This window comes from Eulemur rufifrons, chromosome 15 (assembly GCF_041146395.1).
Source record: "Eulemur rufifrons isolate Redbay chromosome 15, OSU_ERuf_1, whole genome shotgun sequence".
In the NCBI taxonomy this organism is placed as follows: Eukaryota; Metazoa; Chordata; class Mammalia; order Primates; family Lemuridae; genus Eulemur; species Eulemur rufifrons.
Window position 1 is genome coordinate 63390794 of NC_090997.1, and position 23992 is coordinate 63414785.

General features: G+C 34.1%; 1 protein-coding gene across 2 annotated transcripts in view; it reads right to left on the bottom strand.

Annotated features, from left to right (window-relative positions):
* Positions 1-23992, bottom strand: part of WASF1 (WASP family member 1) — a 53928-nt gene that overhangs the window by 17974 nt on the left and 11962 nt on the right. For both annotated transcript variants that reach the window (XM_069488202.1, XM_069488203.1), the window contains one exon: positions 787-947. In XM_069488202.1, the coding sequence (XP_069344303.1) occupies positions 787-919 (133 nt within the window). In that variant the 5' untranslated portion in view covers positions 920-947. The remainder of the gene's footprint in view (positions 1-786; positions 948-23992) is intronic.

Genomic DNA, 23992 nt, shown 5'->3' on the forward strand with positions numbered 1-23992 from the left:
ATTAATGTCTTATTAAAAAGCTAATCCTTGAATTCAAAAGATAAACTGGATTCTTTAAAAAAAATTTTAAATGATTAAATTTAGAATGGGAAATAATTGGTTTAATTTCTTAACCAAGCTCTGTTCTGTAATCTTAAAATGGGAACACACTGTCTTCCTTCTCCCCACCTGCCTCTTCCATTGGCCTTTATTCTCTGGCCAACATGTTTGCCTTCTGTCTCCCAGAGGCCAGGTTCATGTGCTGTTTCCACAGCACGCTGCATTATCAGACTCTTGACTAATATTCTCATGTGCCTTGGAAAACTCACTTGATTAGCAGTATCTGATTCACGATGACCCCACACCTTTCACTTAGATCTTTGATAATATAAAAATATTTCCCTAGGCTAATTAAATATATATAGAGAGAGAGACACTAATGTTTCAAAACACAAATAGTTGCAGTCTCTAAAAAGAGTAAATAGTGATAACAATAAAGCAAAACCACGACTCTGGTCCTACCTTCCCACAGATCAAATCATATGTTAAAAAGCAATCTTAATAATTCTCATTCATCATGTGATTCTGTACCTAAAGATTCTGTCCTTATTTCCCTTTCCCAGAAGAAAAGTTCAGGGCAAGAAGAAATTATTCTAAAACTCATTGATTTTACTTAAAATGACTACATTTTTCAGGATAATTTTGTTTGCTTCTCACCAAATAGTTCCCCCTAAATTAATCACATCTTCTTAATACCCTAAAGCATAACATTCTGGTTTGTAGTATTTTTAATTGATATATACTTACTCAGGCTACTTAGCTGTCTAATTATATTTGCCAAGGAAATATTGGTTACGCATTCCAGTTCATTCTTAATGCCTCTAGGCAATGCTGTGTGGCACAAGTGCCTAGGATCAATGTTTCTTTTCACTAATGGCATCTTGAGATCAACCCCTGTGCCAGTTCACCTGTAGGAAATCAAAAAATAAATTAACATTCAATTTCAACCAACACAGAGTAAGATGCTATCTTTCATATTAAAGAACAAAATGCAGTTGACCCTTGAACAACACAGGTTTGAACTGCGTGGGCCCACTTACATGTGGATTTTCTTCCACCTCTGCCACCCCTGAGACAGCGAGACTAATCTCTCCTCTTCCTCCTCCTCTTCAGCCTACTCAACATGAAGAGGGCAAGGATGAAGACCTTTATGATGATCCACTTCCACTTAATGAACAGTAAATATATTTTCTCTTCCTTATGATGTTCTTAATAATATTTTCTTTCTCCAGCTGACTTTATAGTAAGAATACAGCATATAATACATATAACATACAAATGTGCTAATCAACTGTTTATGTTGTTGGCAAGGCTGATCAACAGGAGACTATCAGTAGTTAAGTTTTGAGAGAGTCAAAAGTTATACATGAATTTTCAACTGTGCAGGGGATTGGTACCCTTAACACCTACTCTGTTCAAGGGCCAACTGTATTTGCTTGTATGAAGACAATGAAAATGGAATTACCTGATTAAAAGAATCAAAAGTGATTTATTAACTTTGTTTCATTTTCAATTATTAGAATATCAACATTATATAAAATATTTTTTAAAAACTTGCTTTCAATGTCAGTTGATACATGGTAAATTCACAATACCATCATAATTATTTTCCTTACTCATAGTAAGTTTTCACTTACTGCAGTGGAGTTTTGTTTTAGAGAGTTGGTGTGAGAGGTCCTTAGTAAGTGCCTAAAAGGATTAAAGAAGCTGGGAGAGTAGTACCAAATTTATATTTCCACGTAAAATGTATTTGATGTTCAATAGTTCAAAGATCAAATATTCCAATTTCATCAAAACCTACCAAATCTTTATTTAATTGATCAAAAAGTTCAACTTTCTTTGAATTACAGGTTGCCTCCACTTTTCATGTTTCCCATATGCACGAATTTCAGCTACCAGACTTTAGTTAAATATTATAAAACCAGTTCCCCAACAACATGGTTCAAATTTCACTTACCACAGTATATTAACTGTGAGTAATTGCATGAATACAAATTTTGTAGCTAGCACTTTTGTCCATGAATCACTATGTTAATAAGAGATGCACATCATTACCAGTGACCAATAATCACTTCTTTAAAAGTCGGCTGGTGATTGTCACGCCTCATTTGCTACTTAATTCATCTGCAGACAGCAAAGCATGTCATCCATGTTGCCTTCTTGCCTCCCAGTGCTAAACCCATGTGAAATTTTACTAAATGTATAGTTGAAAGAGGAATTGGCCAACAAAGATAAAAGCATAGCAAAAAAAACAAAAAATGATAACACTGAAAATGAAATTCAAATCCTATATAAGCAGAGTAACAGAAGAAATAGCTGACTGTGGGAATGCTGTCACTGCCACTATTTGCGAGCCTCTAGATATGCAGTCAGTAGAACTTAGTGAAGACAAACTTACAGATGTAAGTGAGGAATGTAGTTGTGACAAAAAAGAAGGAGTATGTTCCACAGGAGGTGATGCCAGCCAAAAAAACCACAAAAAACAAAACAAACAAACAAAAACAACAAAACAACTTTAAAGTACCCCTCAGAGCTATTTTACAACATTGAAAGTGCAAAAGATATTAATATTTAATACAATGTTGGAAGCTGATCCAAATTTAGAAGACAGAAGTATGACAATTTGCCAAGGCACAGAAAAGATGTTCACTGTTAGCTCTGCTATTTTAAGTTGTACAAGGCAGAAGGCACTGTTCAAATTGTTCTTGATAACTATTTTTTTACAAAGAATTAAAACACTAATTCTAATTGTTTTCATGTTTTAAATTACATTGTGCCAAATAAATGTTTTATTTTTTAAAATTTCCCTATACATTTTAACCAACAATAGAATTTTTAATGTTTTGACAAAAATTTTTAAAGAGGATAGAACAATTATAATTTATCCCACTCATTGAAATCATTTTGCATAATTTCAACTTGCATGGTCATTTTTATAGTCCCATGCTACTGTGCAAAGTGAGGACTGACTGACTATACTTACCTACTGGTTAACAATGACTACAGAAGGAAGTTATTAATTACTAAGCTTTAATGACTATCAAATGAGGCATTTTGGATAAATCCAATTGCACTGAATTATTATCTATCAACATCCTTTCAAAAACAAATTTTTGTGTAGAATTTGTCTCCTCTGACCTATTTGTTCACCATTCACTCTACATTTTAAATCTTTTTAAACTCTGCAACATGAAACATATAGAAAAAACCATATAAAATAAAATTGTACAACTCAATGATTTAAGCACTCATGTAACCCCATTTAAGAAATAAAATATTGCCTGGACCGCAGAACCCTTCTACTTTGGTTCTCTTCCCAATCATCCTTTCTTACCTATTCCCCAAGGTAACCTCTACTCTTTTATAATAAGTATTCCCTTGTTTTACTTCCTGTTTTCACCACTTATGCAAGCAACTCTAAAGACTATGGTTTTGATTACTTTTTGAAGTTTGTGTAAATGGAATAATAAAATACATATTTTGTACCTTGCCTTTTTCAGTTCACATGGTATTTATAACATTCATCTATATTGCTTTGTGTAGATGCAGGTGTTTTCACTGCTGTAGAAAATTCCACTGTATGACAACACTACAATTTATTTACTCATTCTAATGTTGATATGAGTTGTTTCCAGTTTAAGGTCACTATGCATAACACTATACTAAACATTCATGTACATGTGTCTTAGTGTACACATTTCTGTTGTGCATATATTAATACTTTAAGAAAATAGCCAAGTTAAGGATATATACAGCTTCAGCTTTAGGAAAGGATGCCAAATTGTTCCAAAAGTGACTACCAATGTATGTTCCTTTCAGCAACATAAGAGGCTGCTACTGCTCCACATCCTTACAAAACTTGATACTGTCATTTTCCAAATACTAGCTATTCTTGAGGATACGTTGTGGCAACTTATTGTAGCTTTGTGCTTCCCCAATTACCGAATTTAAGCAACTTTTCCTATGTTTATTGGTCTTTTGGATTTTTCTCTTGAGAAGTGCCTGTTCGTGCTCTTGCCCTTTTGCCATTTGCCATTTGTTGTATTAGGGCTGATTTGTAGAAACACTAATTTTCTCCTCTGTCACTTGTTATTTCACTCTCTTAATGATGTCTTTTAATTAACAGAAGTTTTTACAATCAATATGATGGAATATATCAATCTTTTCCTTTAAGGTTTAGTACAAAAGCACAATTTTTGAAATCTTTTTCTATACCAAGATTATAAATATGACATTCTATGTTATCTCTTAGCTTTATTGCTTTGTCTTGCACTTTTAATGTGTAATTGACATGGAATTAATTTTTGTGACTGCTGTGATACAGCATCAAGTTTCTTATGTATTATTTCAGCACCATTCATTTAAAAGATTATTCTTTCTCCATTGCTCCACAGTGGCACTTTTATCATAAATCCAGTTTCTATTTATTTTCAAATCCAATTTTGGGCTATATGCTGTTCCAATGTTCTGTCTAACCTGGAGCTAATGACACACTATCTTAGTAATAATTAGTGGGGCTTTACAGTAAATCTTGATTTCCAACAGGGCAAGCTCTCCTATCTTGTTCTTCGCAAATGTCCTGTTTGTTCTTGGCCTTTTGTATTCCCATGTAATTTTTAGAATCAGATCATCAAGTCTCACACACATACACTCCCCTACTGAGAATTAGACTGGAACTATATTAAATCTATAGATCATATTGGGAAGTACTTTTATACATTTCTTTCTATCCATGAATAACATATTGCTCTGATTATTTCAGGATTTTTAAATGTCTCTCAATAATGTTTTACAGTTTTCTGAATAGAAGTCTTATATATCCTTGGATTTATTTGTATGTAAATGATTTTTATAATACTGGAAATGGCATATATTTAAATTTTATTTTGTTGCATATACAGAAAAAAAATTGATTTTTGAATATTGGCCCTATATTCAGAGACCTTCCTAATAATCTCTAGTAACCTATTAGTAATTATTTTGGATTTTTAAGTATACACAATCATACATGAATAGTGACTATTTCCTTTCTAATCCATCTTTTATTTCTCTTTCTTGCCTTAGCACACTAGCTAGAACCTTTAATACAAGGTGAAATAGAGGTGATTACAGCAAACATTCTGGTCTTTTCCTGAACTCAAAGGGAAAGCCTTCAACATTTCACAAGATGTCTGCAATAGGGTTTTTGTTATTGTTTTTGCAACACCCTCCAATACATTAAACAAGTTCCTTTTCTTAGTTTGCTAAGACTTAAACATCATGAATGATGTTGATTCTATCAAATGTTTTTCCTACATTTATTATGATAATCATGTGACTCTTATTCTTTTAATGTAGTGAACTATATCGTTTGATTTTTTTGTTGTTGTTAGGCAACTTTGCATCTTTGGAATAAATACAACTTTGTTCAGATGTATGTAGTAGGCAGAATAATGGCCTCCCAAAGCTGCTCACCTTCTTATTCCCTCCAATCTGTGAATATGCTACATTACATGGCAAACGGGAATTAAGGTAGTAGATGGGGTTGCTAATCAGCTGATGGCAAAATAGGGAGATTATCTCTTTTTTATATTTTTCTGGATTTAGTTTTGTTTTGTTAATATGACTAGTATTTTCGCACTTATGTCCATGAGAGAAAATGGTCCATTATCTTCCTTTCATGTAATGTCCTTGAAAAGTTTTTTGTTTTTGTATTAATTTCTAGCTTAATGGCATTGTGATCAGAAAATATACACTGTATGACTTCAATCCTATAAAATGTGTTTACACTTACTTTATTGGCCAACATATAGTCAATTTTTATAAACATTCCAAGTATACTGAGAAAGAATGTACATTTTGTTGTTAGTTGTTGTAATGTTCCACATGTCCATTAGTAGAGTTGCTAATGTGCCCAAATCTTCTATAGTCATGTTCATTTTTTGTCTGCTGGTTCTATCAGAGAGATGTGTTAACATCTCTCACTATGGCTGTAGATTTGTTAAATTCTCCATGATTTATGTATTTTAAGACTATGTTATTAGGTATATTTACCATTATGAAATTCCCTCTTTACCTCTAATAATATAGTTTTTTGCTTAAAAGTCTACTTTGACATTAATATAGTTATACCAGCTTTCTTTTGGTTTGTGTTTACATCATAAAGCTTTTCCTATTATTTTCCTTTTAACCTTCTTCCATCCTTGTGTTTTAGACATCTCTCTTCACAGAATACAGTTAGGTGCTTCCTTTTCATTTTTTTCTTTAATCAATCCAGTCTGTTAACCTTTGAATACTTTATTGGTATAAAGGTAATGTTCCTTTTGCCCAGGATATTCCACTTGCCCACATTCTCTACTTTCCTTACTCCTACTTGTTATTCAAATTTTAGCTCAAATGAGAGCACTCCCTGATCCGCCAGCTCCAACTAGATTTGGTCCTCTGTTAAAATTCTCTCATAGCAACCTGTGATTTTTCCTTATAAAACTGGTCTCAATTTGTAATTATGTATCTTCACGATTGATTTCTGTCTCCTGTATATGTTTTGTTCCTCACAGTATAGTGGGTACCTGGTACATGCTTGGCACATAAACCTTATTATCCCACCACTTGAGAAGCCAAGGTGGGAGGACACTTGAGGCCAGGAGTTCGAGACCACCCTGAGCAACATAGTGAGACCCTGTCTCTACAAAAAATAAAAAAAAATTAGCCGGGTGTGCTGGCATGCACCTTCCCAGCTACTCCTGAGGCAGGAGGATTGCTTGAGCCCAGGAGTTTGAGTTGCAACGAGCTATGATGGTGCCACGGCACTCTAGCCCAGGCAATGGAGCAAGATCCTGTCTCAAAAAAAAAAAAAAAAAATCCCCACAAAACCAATTACATATATATTTGTTCAATACCTTAGAGAAATTCTTAACTCCAGTTCAAATCTCTCTCCTAAGCTGCAGAGGTAAATATGCAGCTATCTCCTGGACATCTGTACTTGGAAGTTCTATAAGATCTCTCAAATTCAATATGTACAAAACTAAACTCATGATATTTCCTCTTCAAATCTAGGTATTATCTTCAATTCTGCCCTACCACTGCAGTCCCTATCTACATTAAAAACAAAATCAAGCCTTATTAATGCTAATCTCACTAACAACTCTCATATTCTACCCTTCCTTTTCTATTCCAACTAATCATCTCACTTAGCAGTCTTATAGCTTCTCCCTGCCATTCCACCTACACCACCACTCTCACTAATCCAATTCATCCCACACCATAGCTTTAAGAACATAGTAATCCCCCCTTATCTGAGAGAGATACATTCCAAGACTCCCAGTGGATGCCTAAAACCACAGATAGTACTGAACCCCATATAATCTTTTTTCCTATACATGCATGGATAATTTTTAATTTATAAATTAGGCACAGTAAGAAATTAACAATAATAAAATAGAACAATTATAACAATGTACTGTAATAAAAGTCATATAAATATGGTCTCTTTTTCCCAAAACATCTTATTGTATTTGTGATATTGTGAAATATACATTTGGTCTTCAATCCCATTTCCTGGCATACAGCTTGTTAAAATCCTTAGAATTTCCAAAGTGATGTCTTTTTGTATGTTAATGATTGACTGAGGGCTGGCAGCCCCTTGGTCACTTGAAAGAGCAAGGCAGGATTAGAGGGTTGGGATTTTCAGTCCCATCCCTCCCAACATCTGGAGAGGGGAGAAGGACTGAAAGTTAAGTTGATCCCCTATGGCCAATGGTTTAATCAATCATGCCTATGTAATGAAGCCCCCATAAAAACCCAAAAGGACTGGGTTCAGAGAATTTCTGATAGCCAAACACCTGGAGGTTCCTGGAAAGTGGCCTGTCCATGGAAGGCATGGTAGCTCCACGCCCGTTCCCCCATACCCTACCCTGTGCATCTCTTCATTTGTATTCTTTGTAATACCCTTTATAAGAAATTGGTAAATGGAAGTTTTTCCCTGAGTTCTGTGAGTGGCTCTGGCAAATTAACCAAACCCTAAGAGGGGGCTTATGGGAACACCAATTTGAAGCCCATCAGTCAGAAGTTCTGGAGGCCCAGACTTGCAACTGGTGCCTGAAAAGGGAACAGTCTTGTGGGACTGGGCCCTCCACTGTGGGATCTGATGCTATCTCCAGGTAGACAGTGGCAGAATTGAGTTGGAAGACTAGCTGGTATCCACGGCAGAACTAACTGCTGGCTTGGTGTAGGAGGAGAAACCACACACAACTGATCAAAGAACTATTCCTTTTCTTAGAGTTTCTTCCTGCCATTCCATCTATACTCTCACTAATTCATCCCATTGGATTGATAGTTGCTGTGGTGTGAGAGCAGAGGAAAAAAAACATGTTGAGTGTATTTTTACCACTCAGAGTACTGTATTCACCTTTATTGTGATGATGTGAGATGATAAAATGCCTACCTAATGAGATGAAGCGAGGTGAATGACTTAGGCATTGTGATGTAGTGTTAAGTCTACTATTGACCTTCTGACTATACATCAGAAGGAGGATCATCTGCTTCAGTTGATCCTGGATCACTGAACCATGATGATGTCAATGGCTGAATGTCAGGAACAGATGATGTCAATGACTAACGGGCAGCAAGGATAGCTGGACAAAGGAATGATTCACACCCCAGGCAGGATGGAATGAGATGGCACAAGATGTCATCATGCCACTCAGAATGGTGTACAATTTATAAGTTATGAATTGTTTATTTCTGGAATTTTCTGCTTAATGTTTTTGGACCCAGTTGTGGGTAACTGAAACTGGGGAAAGCAAAACCGTGGATAAGGACTATTGCATTATCAAAATTTTGAATCTGGTAATGTCCGTCTCCTGCAAAAACAAACCCTTCCATGGTTTCTTGCTGTCAGGATAAAATCCAAACATGATGTACAGGTTCTTCAGGATTTACCCTTCCCTTTCCCACTTCGTCTGGCCTCATTTCTCACTACCTTCCTACCTTATACCCTAATCACTCCGAACACACCTTGCTGTTTTACAGTCCTGCCTCTTCTCATGCTGCCTTCTGTCTAGAATGCTTTTTACATTTTTATCCTTACAGAGAGAATACTTAATTGTTCAAGACTAGCTTCAAGCATCGCCTCTTTTCTGAAGCTTAACTTAATTTCACTTACGAGAACAAAACTATTCTTTTCACCAACCAAAATAGAAGTATACATATTCTTAAAAAGTAGCAAAGTACATCAGTATGCATCATAGATGAGAACAAGCCTACTCACAGACTCCTGCACATGATTTATGCCAAGACATGGAAAAATTTACATATCCCCAATCCTAAGTTTTTCTCTCACCTTCAGGCTAGGCCTCCTCTGATCTCTGGATACATATTTTCAAATATTTGCTGGTTATCCCTTACTCAACTTCCCTATGAATAAGCTTCAAAATCAATGAGACCTAAACTAATGTAATTCTTCTCCCCACCAAAAACCTGGCTCTTTATTTCTTATATTAGTTAACAGCGCTATCAAATAGTAGCTAAGTTAGAAATAATGGAATCTTTGTTGACTCCTTGCAATCTCACTATGTTTAATCTGTATAAAAATATCCATTAGATAAATTCCTAGCAGAAGAACTGCTGGCATCAAACTGTTAGTATATGCCTTAAAAATTTTGAAAATACCAACTTTCCAAAATTTTTTTAAAATTTTTATTTCCATACCCTCACAAACACCAAGGAAAACACTTTTTAATTCTTACACTATTGTCTGTAAGATATAGCATACTTTAACACTCCCTAATGTTAGACATTTTGGTGACTTCCAGATTTGTACAGAAAATAATACTTATATTTAAACTTTTTTGTTTTAATTTTGATTTTAAAAGGGATAAACTTTCATTATATAAATCTTTGTCTAAGTTTCTGGTTATTTTCTTAGAATATGAAAACCTCAAGGCTTTTGAAGTAGTTATTTCCAAATTACGTCCCCTAAGATTATACAATTTTCATTCTTACCACACATGAGGGTATTTTACTACTTTCTCATCTCCATTACTTACTATCTATAAGAACCTGGGCAAGTTAACTTCTCTGTGCCTTTATTTCCTCATCTTTAAAATGAGGATAATAACAACATCAACCTCAAGGGTTTGATGTGAAAGTTAAAATGATTAATACATGTAGGGCATGTATCAGTTTCAGAAAAGTCCCTGGCACATAGTGAGTGCACAATAAATACTACTATCATAATTTCTCACCAACATTGACTATTAAGCAATAGAAGTGGTAGTACTCTCTGACTCATTTTAAAGTAGAAAAAAATGTCTGGAAGCAGCATCGGGGAACAAAGATCTTTTCCAAACTTAATATATGCAGGATGTATGGCTATCAATAGTACTTCCGCATAAGAGAGTATGAAATTAATTTTAGGCCAGTTTTTAGTTAAAACAAGGAGATGGAAGGTGTAAGTTTGGAGAAGAGGTTGAATATAATTGTATGTGGAAAAGTTTGCAGGTCACGGAGGCAGAAGTTCTCTGGAGCATTGTGGGAGGATTTGGGAAGGTTGGAGAAATGGATCAAATGAGCTGTTCAAACGAGTATGAAATTGTGAGTTTGGAAGATAAAAAACAAAGAAGGCTTATATCATACTTATGCCAGTTGATTTCTATGAGGCATAATGAAATTATTCTTTTAGGTATTTTGAAAGCACATGGGCACTCTCTTGGGTTTATGCTATGGTCTGAAGGTGCATGCTATGGCATGCAGAAGTAAATATCCTTTCAAACTTTACTGCATATAAATAATACAGCTAATTATTGGCATTGCAAGGACAGTAATCTCAGTTCTGACTTCCAATTCAGAATTTCCTTCATTATAACATGTTGACACTTTCTCCTGAATCTTATTCATGGACTTACTAAATAGTTACTTGGAATATGCAATCATTTAAATATTGTTTTATATATGTTCTCACTTATAAGTGGGAGCTAAACTATGGCTACTCATACAGAGTGAAATAATATATAATAGACATTGGAGACTCAAAACGGGGAGGGTTGGGAAGTGAGTAAGAGATGCAAAATTACCTCCTGGGTACAGTGTATACTATTTTGGTGATGGGTACCTTAAATGCCCAGAATTCACCACTACACAATATATCCATGTAACAAAACTCCACTTGTACCCCCACATCTGTTGAAATTAAAAAAAACGAAGAAAAATAAATAAATATGGTTTATTATTCCTTAGTTTTATCATTGTTTGCTACAAAGCTCATTTGCTGTTTTCTTGCCCACTCATAGTCTTATGAGATCTTTACGTAATTTTTCATCTTTGCATTTCACTACGCAGAGGATTGGTTTGTCATTTCAAACCTGGGCATTTCAACATGTACTTTTCCTGGATGTTTTTAAAATACAAAATAAAACCAGTGCCAACATTAATCCTCACTGTTAGTAATTTTCAATTCAGAAAAGCCTATTTTTAAAAGAATCTTACCCTGGAAGAAATATTAAAAACCAACTAATTCATATCTCATTTTTGTAGATGAGCAAACTTCCCTGAAAAAGTTAAGAAACTTCTCTAAGTTCACAAAATTAATAACAGAGTTGAGACCAGATTTTAAGTTTCCAGATTTTGCATCTACTGCTTGCTCTATTCTTAATCTGTTACTGTTTTTAAATCCATTTTGTATTCTTGACAGATTTCACAATACACTAAAAGATTTTCAATGGTATTTTGAAGCTCCAAATAATGTTCCCCAATTCCCAGATGACTACCTCCTTGAGGAAATATTTGTAGATTACATGTTATGATTAAAACAAAGATAGTGAAAGGGATATAAAAGAAATTAAATAGCTTTACCACCCAGAAGCTTACAAAATAATCAGAAAGCAAAGATACATACCAAAATTTAAAAACAATAAAAATTAACATATGGCTAAAGTCTAAAGTAGGGTAAGAAAAATTATAAGGTATGCAGAGAGAATGAAATCAAAACAAGCTAAAGAGGTTAAGAAAGACATTTATATAGACCTGTGCTATCTAATACACTAACTGCTAGCCACATATAGCTAAATTAAAATTAAGTAAATATTTTAAAAATCAGTTCTTCAGTCACATTTGCCACATTTCAAATACTCAATAGCCACACGTGGTTTGTGGCTGCCATATTAGGCAGGATAATAACAGAACACTACTGTTACTGCAGAAAGTTTTACTGAACAGCACTGATGCCCATGATAGATAAAATGGCAGGGAGAGAACATATTTTAAGTCAAGAAAAAGAGATGAAAAATAAGGAAATTTGCTTGAAAGGACCAAAGAGTGAAGAATAAAAGATAAACAAAAACATCAAACAATCAAATTGAAGATTTTGAACTTTTATAGTCAGTAAAGAATAAGTAAGTCTTCTTAAAAAGGAGTAGAAGATAACAAACATTTTACCTTAAAGAGATTTGACTGTAAGGCCGGGCGCGGTGGCTCACGCCTGTAATCCTAGCACTTTGGGAGGCGGAGGCGGGTGGATCACTCGAGGTCAGGAGTTCGAGACCAGCCTGACCAAGAGCGAGACCCCGTCTCTACTAAAAACAGAAAGAAATTATCTGGCCAACTAAAATATATATAGAAAAAAAAATTAGCTGGGCATGGTGGCACATGCCTGTAGTCCCAGCTACTCGGGAGGCTGAGGCAGTAGGATCGCTTAAGCCCAGGAGTTTGAGGTTGCTGTGAGCTAGGCTGATGCCACGGCACTCACTCTAGCCCAGGCAACAAAGCAAGACTCTGTCTCAAAAAAAAAAAAAAAAAAAAAAAAGAGATTTGACTGTGTAATATGGAATAAATGTGGAATGACTGGAGAGAGTAAACCACTGGGTCACAGGGTATATATACACATACATATGTACAGCTTTAGTAAATACTGTCAAATAGTTTTCAAAGTGCTTGAGCCAATTTATACCCCTACCAGCAACTTATAAGAGTTCCAGCTGTTTGACATCCTTGCTAACACTTGATATTATACACTAATAATTTGATGATCTAAGCAAGGCCAACCACATTTTATTCTAAAGTTTCATTTAGGTTATTAAAAATTTGAATCTAAAATCTTTGGCCTTTAAACAATATTATAATAAAATATTAATGTATTATTCTTGATTTAATCCTTTCTAGAAAATAAACAATAAGGAGATAAAATCTTTTCCATGCTATGGAAACAGTACTTCCTACATTCTGTAATGTAAGAATTCTATAAACTCAAGAATTCCAAGATTGGTCTAAACAATAACAGGATCAAAAAAATGCACACCTAAATAATTCATCTATTCTACAAGTTTAAATAATAGAAATTTTAAAATATTAAATTTATATTTATAGACATTCATTAATCACAATTTTGAGTCAAAAACTTAAACTTATAAAATCATCTGTTTTCTATTATGTTTGATTTTTAGCTGTATCCTTACCTTGGCAACTGTTTCTTCTGATCACAGATAAAAGAAAATATAAATATAGAAAAGGTGATAAGTATGTTATTATCTTGGTTCTATTTCCAGATTTGGACATGGAAATACCATGCTGAATCAAATCAGTGAGAATAATCAACCTACATCTTATTTGAGTCTCACAACCATCCCTTTGCATACATATATTATCATTATCTTTTTGTTCTGTTTATAGAAAAAATATATACATACATATAAACTTTATTGAGGTATAACTGAAGCACAATATATGGCATGTGGCAGGCAGTATTCTAAGATGGTCACATGATACACAGCCCCTAGTGCTACTTCTGTGATTATAAGAGATATTTTAGAGAGATGATTATAGTCCATAATCAGTTGACGTTAAAATAGGGAGATTATCTAGGCAGGCTTAACCTAATCACACAAGCCTTTTGAAAGCAGTTTTCTCTAGCTCATAGCAGAGGAGGAAGTCAAACATTGGAAGCATGAGGGAAATTTGGCACGCCACTGCTGGCTTGAAGATGGAGGGGGCACTTGCAAATGACCTGAAATCAGCTCTAGGAGCTATAAGCAACTCTTGGCTGACACCCAGGAGGAAAATAGGAACCTCAGTCCTACAACTGCAAGGAACTTGAATGAGCTGGTAAACTGATTTTTCCCCAGAGCCTACAGAAAGGAATGCAGTCCAGTCAATGCCATGGTTTCAGACTTCTGAGTCCCTAAGCAGAGAATCCAGCCAAGCACACTCAGACTTCTGATCTACAGCACTGTGAGATAATTAATAGGGATATTTTAACCTGTTAAATTTGTGGTAATTCCTTGAGCATGTACTTGTGTAAAATTTGATTAGCTTTAAAATTCTTAACACAGTTTAATACTGTGAAATTAGCACAATCATACCTCCAAATTTCTTGGTCCCTTTGTCATCACTTCCTCCTCTCATGTTCCCAAGTACCACTGACGTTATCTCTATTACTATAGTTTGCTTGTTGAAGTCTATATAAATGGACTCATAAAGTAATAATTCTTTTTTGTCTGCCTTTTGTTGTTCAGCCTAATGATTTTGAGATTCATCTGTGTTGTTCCATGTATCAATAGTTCATTCATTTTTATTGTCAGATAGTAGTTCATTATATGAATGTACCATAATTTATGGACATTTGGGTCATTTCCAGTTTATTATTAGAAATAAAGTTACTATGAACATTTTATACACGTCTCTGTGTGGACACGTTTTTGTTTTTCTTGGGTAAATACTTAGGAGTGGATCAGTTGGGTTATATGTCTAACTTTTTAAAAAACTACCAAACTGTTTTCCAAAGCAGTTTCAGTATTTTACATTCCCACCAACACAGTTCTAATTGCTCCATATCCTCACCAAAACTTGGTACAATCTTTTTAGTTTTAGCCAATCTAGTGAGTATATAGTGGTATCTCACTATAATTTTAATTTGCATTTTCTATCCTTGTCAAAGCTACTCCTGTGAAAGCTTGGATTTTTTTTTTTTTTTTTTTGGTGATAATTTAAAGTTTATGATATAAGCCTGAACTTACAAATACTCCATTGGAGTTAATATTATAAAAAAAATTTGATAAACTATATTCTACTTGCATTTAAAATATGAAAATAATATACATAAGTTTGCTTTAAGGGGGGGGGTGGGAAGAGTTGAGGGTACTTTTATAGTAAAAAATTACAGGGATTCCTTTGAGTTCCAAAAGTAAATTTCAGGAGAAGCTGTGAATTCTCCTTTTCTGTATGTGGAAAAATGTTAGAGGAAGTGAGTTTCTACAAACTATTTGAATGATGCCAAAGAAGATGGACTGACAGGCAGAGACACTAGGGTCTCTCTTTTTTTTAAGTCTACTTTTTCCAACATATTTTTCAATGTTTCTATTTTGTTGTCTGTATACCTAATATAATACAACATCACACAGATAACACTGATGGGGATGAATACTTCTAAAAGAACACTTAGTGTTCTAAAGTACTTAACAATATCACATAGAAACACAGGATTTAAAAATAGCTTTTAATATTGAAGTGGAAGAGAATGAACCAAGTAATTTATTGATTTCTTTTAGAAAAGAAAAATTAGATATTGCTAAGGGTAATACCTAAAATATATTGATACAGTCATGGTTTGAGCCAGTATGGTAATTACATATTATAAGAAAGTATCTTATGAGAAATATATAAAATCTACAAAATTTCACTTGATTGCATTTTCATACAGAAGCAATAAGGATAAAAATGAAAGTGTGTTTTTCCCCAGATTTCACAAGTTATCTGTTATTATAATAAGCATTTTCTATTATTAATAAAATTAACTATCTGAACCATATTCCTGAATATAATTACCTCTGATGGATAATTTACTGTAAATAGAACCAAACATTCCACAAATTTAGAGATATTGAAAGGGATTCTTTTCTTCTATCTTGAAGATTTTAAGTATTTTTCGGCCATGACTTTTATTCTAACTTTACTGTGCTAAAAAAAAAAATCAGAGAATTTGGATGAAAATTAAATGCAAAGACTAATGAGATCCTAAGCCTGGATCTTATGTAAATTTGTCCTTGGCGAAAGTCAGGCATATGTAAAAAATTCTGCTAAAAACACCCTAATGCCAAATAAGGGATAAAAGGATACAACATGCTAAAATTACAAGTAGGATGGTTACTACCGATGAAACAGATACTTCTCAAAAAGATACCTTTGCAATGGATGCCCTCACCTATGGTACTCAAAGGGATGGGCCTGGTGCTCTTATATCCTGAACCAATCAGACTCTTTACATATTCCCAATTTTGTCTAATTCCTAATTTTTTCTACAGTGAAAATCAACATAGATTGATTTAATCTACAGCTCCTAAATATTTGGGCTCTTATTAATTAAATCACTCTTTAGCTTTCTTTTTGGACTCAATATATCAATATACCATCACAATGAGCATCTAAGTATGCTTTTTATCTGCTCTAAGGTCAAACTTGAACAGAAGCTAGAAGGGTAAAGATTTTCTTAAACTATTAATATTTTGCTATTATGTTTCCTGGCTTGGAATGAGGTTAAGAGACAAGAGTTCTCTCAATGCAAATATAGCACCAATAGGTTAAAGTGATGAGGAAACACTTAATTTGAACATAAATAAAAACTTTTTATATTAGAAATGTCCAATAAGAGAGCCTCTGATTCTTTTACTAGATAAGAGGTTGGATTACATTATTGCTAAAGTGTCTTCTTGTTTGCAATCTTATATAATATAACAGGGGAGTTTTAAGGAATGAGTAGAGAAACACTTACATAAGCTTCATTTACCTCAAGATAAAATAAGTGAAAAAATCACTAAGATGACTTACTTGAATCCATGCTCTATGCCACTAGCACAGCAATTTTTAAAAAATGATATAACTTATGTTAGAGTTAGCAGTGAAAATTAGAAACTACTATTCTATTTAGAAAGGATGTCTACTTTCCTCCCATCTAGCTCAATACAATTCACCCTTCAATGCCCTAAACAAATCCTTCCTTTGCCATGAAAACCTTCTCAATATACCCAGTTCATGGTGAGTTATCCCTTCGTCTGAATTCAGAGTTCTATTCTCCATGCCACTTATTATTATTGCTAACCAAATAGCTGCCTTGTGATCTTTCTTGAATTGTTTCATACATTATTTCAATTTTTCGTGCTTATGTCTTATCTACTCAATTACACTATAAGCTCCCTGAAGACATGGATCATAGCTTATATTTCTTTCTATGTGCCATAGCAGCTAATAGCATTCTGCATTTTGACTGTTCAGAATTGGGTGAATTAGAATAGGAAATTATAGGCTACTTTAAAAACTGTGAAAGGCAAATTTGGTAGAAGAAAGTATAAATAAAGAGAAAAAGTATATAAATAAAAATAACATACAGGTTAGTAACGAGAATCAACCCTGCATTTGGAAAAAAAAAAAAAAAAAGGCTGGCCACAGTGGCTCACGCCTGTAATCCTAGCACTCTGGGAGGCCGAGGCAGGAGGATTGCTTAAGCTCAGGAGTTCGAGACCAGCCTGAGCAAGAATGAGACCCCATCTCTACTAAAAATAGAAAGAAATTAGCCAAACAACTAAAAATAGAAAAAATTAGCTGGGCATGGTACCTGTAGTCCCAGCTTCACGGGAGGCTGAGGTAGGAGGATCACTTGAGCCCAGGAGTTTGAGGTTGCTGTGAGCTAGGCTGACACCATGGCATTCTAGCCCAGACAAGAGAGTGAGACTCTGTCTAAAAAAAAAAGACATCTGTTGAGTTAGAGAGAGCAGGGTTCTAGACCAAGCTCCATGCAATCATGTCATGTTATTTGCCAAAGATGCATACTAAAGTTGAGAACCATTGATATAGGGGATAAACATGAGACACTGCCAGATTCTGAGAGAAGGAATGCTATCACTGAAGTGGAATGACATATAAGATTCTTTCCACATCTTTAATTCCATCTTTTGGCACCTGATAGGGGGTCTTCAAATATCAATGCAAACTGACACCAGATGTTACCTGTTAGAACCTAATGCCGGACCATGGCCAGCAAACCAAATAAGTAGCATTATTCACAAGACCACGGTTACAGGTTGAGTATCCCTTATCCAAAATGCTTGAGACCAGAAGTATTTTGGATTTCAGATATTTTTGGATTTTAGTTGAATATACATAATGAGATATCTTGGGGATGAGACTCAAGTATAAACATGAAATTCATATATGTTTCATATACACCTACACATAGGCTGAAGATAATTTTATATGTTTTAAAAAATTTTGTGCATTAAAAAAAAATTTTCCTTTAAGTACTTAAGTGTGGGAGGGAGGGGGAAGAAAAAAAAAGTACTTATGTGTGAAATTTTCCACTTGTGGTGTCATGTTGGCGCTCAAAGTTTCAGATTTTGAAGCATTTTGGATTTTGGATTAGGGATGCTCTACCTGTACTTTGGGAAGTATCTATTTCAACATGGCCCTAAAAGAACCATGGCTTAGGCAATTTTCCCACTTCTCTTTAGTATTAAAACAAACTTTTGAATTCAAAAATATCATCTTGAATGTTTTATCTAGTTAGAATACTAACTCTAATTTAAAAACATACATTTCCATCATATAAAAGAAAACTGCATTAGAAATTAAAAGTTACGCATATTTGTTACATCACAGTATAAACAGTATTTATTATAGTTTAGCAAGAAGAATAGCTAATTCAAAATCAAGTGCCTAATGAAAACTATGAGCCTAGGAAGCATGTTAACTAATTACAGGACAGACTAAAATAATGGGACAGCTGGATATAGAACCCTTTTAGGGGTTTACCACTGATGAATTGATGAGGACTAGGTTTAGATTGCTGGCAGTTGGAAAGAAGAAAAGAAAAATCATAGATACAGAAGAATGAAGGTTTTGAGCCTAGGAGAGTAGTGCTACCTTTAACTGAAATGGAAAAACTGAGAAGTTGGTTTCAAACTTGTAAAATCAACATTTTCTAATCCTGTTCCCATATACTTAATTCTTAAAAGTAGATGTTTTCAAAACCATTCTTTTATTAATATAATTTCTGAAGCAGAAATTAGAAGTGGTTTTAAATTGATACCTGCTATCAGGAGTTGTTATTGAGATACATTACTTCTTAATTTTATCTTGAAGATTTTAAAGATGTTTCATCCATAGCTTCTATTCCAACTTTATTCCAACAGCTATCACAAACAGCTATTTTACTAATAACTGATTTCTCCACTACTGATTAAAAATAAGAACAAAAATAACATCTAACATTGATTATTCCTTTTTCCTCATATTAGAAGACGCTACTTTTTTTTTTTGAATTAGAATAAAATATTATATAAGGCCTAAGGGGTAATTTAAGCTTAACCAATTATTTTTAATTATAATAGAAAACTGGAGGATCAATACATTAAAATCCTCATTAATTATATTCTACCAATTGTGAATTTGAAATCTAGAAAAAATAAATGCAATTCTTGTCTAATCAGAAGTTTGAAATATTTTTTAATTTGAAAAATCTTTTGCTACCACTACTAAGGTGATACCTGACTGAAAACCATTAGCTTTAAAAGCTCAAGAAGTCAGAATCCTTTCAAGATGTCTTCCTCCAACTCCTAAGTTAAGTTAAACAGCAGTATTCTAAATTCATTAACTCAATAAATATTTTAAGTGCTTTTTATTTATGTTATTTATAAATAGTTTTATTTAGTACAACTAAACAGTATATTATATTTTCCATCAACCTCATTTTACTTTTTACTACCATCTTATTTAGAAGAAAATATATGTCCCTAAGAGGAAAGTATTAATTAGTTTAATGTTTCAATTAACTAGCAACCAAACTAATCTAAAAGCCTGATCAATTACTGTATGAATTTGGCTATCATTCTTTTCTTCCTCGTATCAATCCCCTGAATGAGCTCATCATACTCACACAAGCCTCTTAAATAACAGAGGACCATTGTTCAGTCAAGTGTACTCTTAGCTTACTGTGTTAAACTTTATTTGTCCAGATATTTTTACATGCTCGAGATATATGAGACCTTATTTATCTACAGTATTGTACTGTTTTAGCTGAAGAAAACTGACAGCATATTGTTGCTTTCTATAACTTTCTGAAAAACTAGGAATTCAACTACTCTTCATCATTCAGTAAAAAACTAGGCAAAAATTGTATCTTTTTCAATGCATTGTTACAACTATGTTTGCATTCCAGATTTCTCACTAACTATTATGAACAATGTTACTTTGTCCTCTACCAGGTTACAGGCCAGGTTACAGGAAGAACCACGGCCCAGCCTTAACCTGACCTCTATGAAAGGACCACAATTTCAGCAAAAACCTAATCCATATAGGAAATCTTCAATTAATATATTATATATTACCCACACAAGCAAATAAAGAAAAGAGGTCTAAAAACACAAGGGGGACTTTGTTATCACCAACTGAGCTTAATAAATCTAAAGTTAATTATTAAGCAATTTTAAAAGAGCACAAGTAAGAGTGGTGAAATTCAGAATCCTACCTGTGTGCTGACATACCTGAAGTGTTTATTAGGCACTTCGGTCAATATATTTTAAGAAAATACATTCAATATATTTTTAAAGAGTAAAAGTATTATGAACATATCAGATATTATTAGTTATGAAAACAATTTCTGTTTTTTTGGGACAGTTTTTGGAACATAAAAAGACAAATTCTGCTTCTCCTCTCCTATTTTTTGTAGACTGTTTTGTGAGTGTCTATTCTGACCTATTCACAATTTAACTTCTTCACTGTTCAGTATTCTCAAAACAAGAAAGATATAAACTAAGAGTTGTCATGCAAACAGCATATTTATTGCTTCAAAAGTCATAAACAAAAGATAGAAGCAGACGGAATACATCATGAATCATTCTATAAGGCTAGCATTTCCCTAATACCAAAAACAAACAAAGGCATGACAAGAAAACTAAAGACCAACATCTTTCATGAACACAAATGCAAAAATCCTCAACAAAATATTAGCAAATCAATTCCAACAATGTATAAAAAGAACTGTACACCAGGACCATGTGAGATTCATTCCAGATATGCAAGGCTGGTTCTACACTAGAAAGAAAGTCAATTAACATAATCCATCATACCAACAAGCTAAAGAAGAAAAACTGCATGATCATGTCAAGAAATGCAGGAAAAGTATCTGGCAAAAACCGACACCCATTTATTATGGAAACTTTCAACAAACTAAGAATGAAAGGTAACTTCCTCAACTTGATAAAGAACATCTATACAAAAACCTATAGTTAACATCATACTTAATGGTGAGAAACTAGAACCTTTCCTGCTAAAATCAGAAACAAAGCAAGGATGTCCCCTTTTACCATATCAGTCCTAGTTAATACAATAAGAGAAGGAAATAAAAAGTATATAGATTGGGAAGGAAGGTATAAAACTGTCTTTGTTTTCTACCACAGGTGACATAATTGTCTACGTAGAAAATCTGAAAGAATCAACAAAAAAACTCAAAGAACTAATAAGCAATTATACCAAGGCTGCAGGCTACAAGACTAATATACGAAAGCCATTTGCTTTCCTACACACTAACAATGAACAAGTGAAATTTGAAATTAAAAACACAGTATCATTATACTGCACCCCCCAAAATGAAATACTTAGGCATAAATCTAACAAAATATATGCAAGGTCTATTGAGGAAAGCTACAAAACTCTGACAAAAGAAATCAAAGAAGAACCAAATGAATGGGCAGATAGTCCATGTTTATAGATAATGTATTATTTTGGGCAATTATAACAAAATACCATAGACCAGGTATCTTATAAACAACAGAAATTTATTTCTCACAGTTCTGAAGGCTGGAAGTCCAAGATCAGGAAGTCAGCATGATCACGTTCTGGTAAGGACCCTGTTCTGGGTTGTAGGCTGCTGACTTCTTGTTGTGTCCTCACATGGCAGAAAGCTCTCTGAGGTTTCTGATTCCATTCATGAGGGCTCCACTCTTACCACCTAACCTAGGCCCCATCTCCTAATATCATCACATTATGGGTTAGGATTTCAACATATGAATGGGGGAGCAGGGACACAAACACTCAGGTCATAACAGACAGGAAAACTCAATATTGTCAAGATGTCAGTTCTTCCCAACATGATCTACAGATTGAACACAATCCTAATCAAAACTCCTGCAAGTGATTTTGTGAATAGCAACAAACTGATTCTAAAGTTTATATGGGCTGGGCACAGTGGCTCACGCCTGTAATCCCAGAATTTTGGGAGGCCAAGGAAGGAGGATTGTTTGAGGTCAGGAGTTCAAGACCAGCCTGAGCAACATAGTGAGACTCTGTCTCTACTAAAAATATAAAAATTAGCTGGGCATTGTGGCACACATCTGTAGTCCCAGCTACTTAGGAGGCTGAGGCAGGAGGATCACTTGAGCCCAGGAGTTTGAGGTTGCATTAAGCTATAATTATGCCACTTCACTCTACCTGCGGCAACAGAGCAAGTCTCTGTCTGAAAAATAAAATTAAATTAAATTAAAAATAAAAAAAACTCTTAAAATTCAGTAATAAGAAAATGAGCAACCTTATTTTAAAAATGGGAAAAAGAGATCAACAGATATCTCACCAAAAAAGATACACAGATGGCAAACAAGCATGTGAAAAAATGCCATGATATGCCATTAGGGAATTGCAAATTAAAACAATGAGATACCACTGCATACTTATTAGAATGGCCAAAATCTAAAATACTCATACCAAATGCAAGAGGATGCTGAGCAACAGGAACTCTCATTTATTGCTGTTTGGAATGCATAATTGAAAGACAGTTTGGCAGTTTCTTACAAAAGTAAACACAAACTCACACCATACAATCCAGCAATCATGTTCTTTGGCATTTACCCAATGAGGTGAAAACTTATGCCCATACAAAAACCTGTGCACAGATATTTTAAACAACTTTATTTTTAATTGCCAAAATTCGGAAGCAACCAAGATGTCCTTGTGTAAGTGGATAAATAAAATGTGGTAAATCCAGACAATAGATTACTCAGCACTAAAAAAGAAATGAGCTAGTAAGCCATGAAAAGACATGGAGGAACCTTAAAAGCATATTACTAAGTGAAAGAAAATTCAAAAAGACTACATACTCTGATTTCAACTATATGACATTATAGAAAATACAAAACTATAAAAATAGTAAAAAGATCAGTGGTTTCCAGGGGTTACAAAGGAGAGAGGGATGAATAGGCAGATGATTTTTAAGGCAGTGAAACTATTTTGTAAGATACTAAAAACTATTCTGTAAGATACATGTCATTATGTATTTTTCAAAAGCCATCAAATATACAACACCAAGAGTGAACCCTAGTGTAAACTGTGGACTTTTAGCAAATGTACCACTCTGGTACAGAACGTTGACGGTAGGGAATGCTGTGCATGTGTGTGGTCAGGGAGTATATGGGAACTCTACTTTCATATCAATTTTGCTGTGAACCTAAAACTGCTCTAAAAAATAAAAGTCTCTGAGGCCAGGCACAGTGGCTTACACCCGTAATCCCAGCACTTTGGGCAGCTGAGGTGGGAAGATTGCTTAAGGCCAGGAGTTTGAGACCAGCTTGAGCAATATAGCAAAATCCTGCTCTATAAATAAAAAAATTAGCAAGGCATGGTGGCACATGCCTATAGTTCCAGCTACTTGGGAGGCTGAGGTGGGAGGATCACTTGAGCTCAAGAGTTGGAGGCTGTAGTGAGCTATGATTGCATCACTGTATACTCCAGTGTGGGCAACTGAGTGAGACTCTTTCTCTAAAAAAATTAATTAAGAGTTTTTAAAAAAAAGAAGTCATAAAAGATGTGACTATACTTAATGTCACTAAATTATACATTTTCAAAATGATTAAAATTGTTAATTTATGTTATGTATATCTTACCACAATTTTTTAAAAGTTATAAAAGAATTCTAGCAATATTAGGAACTAAGAAAGTATCCATTCAA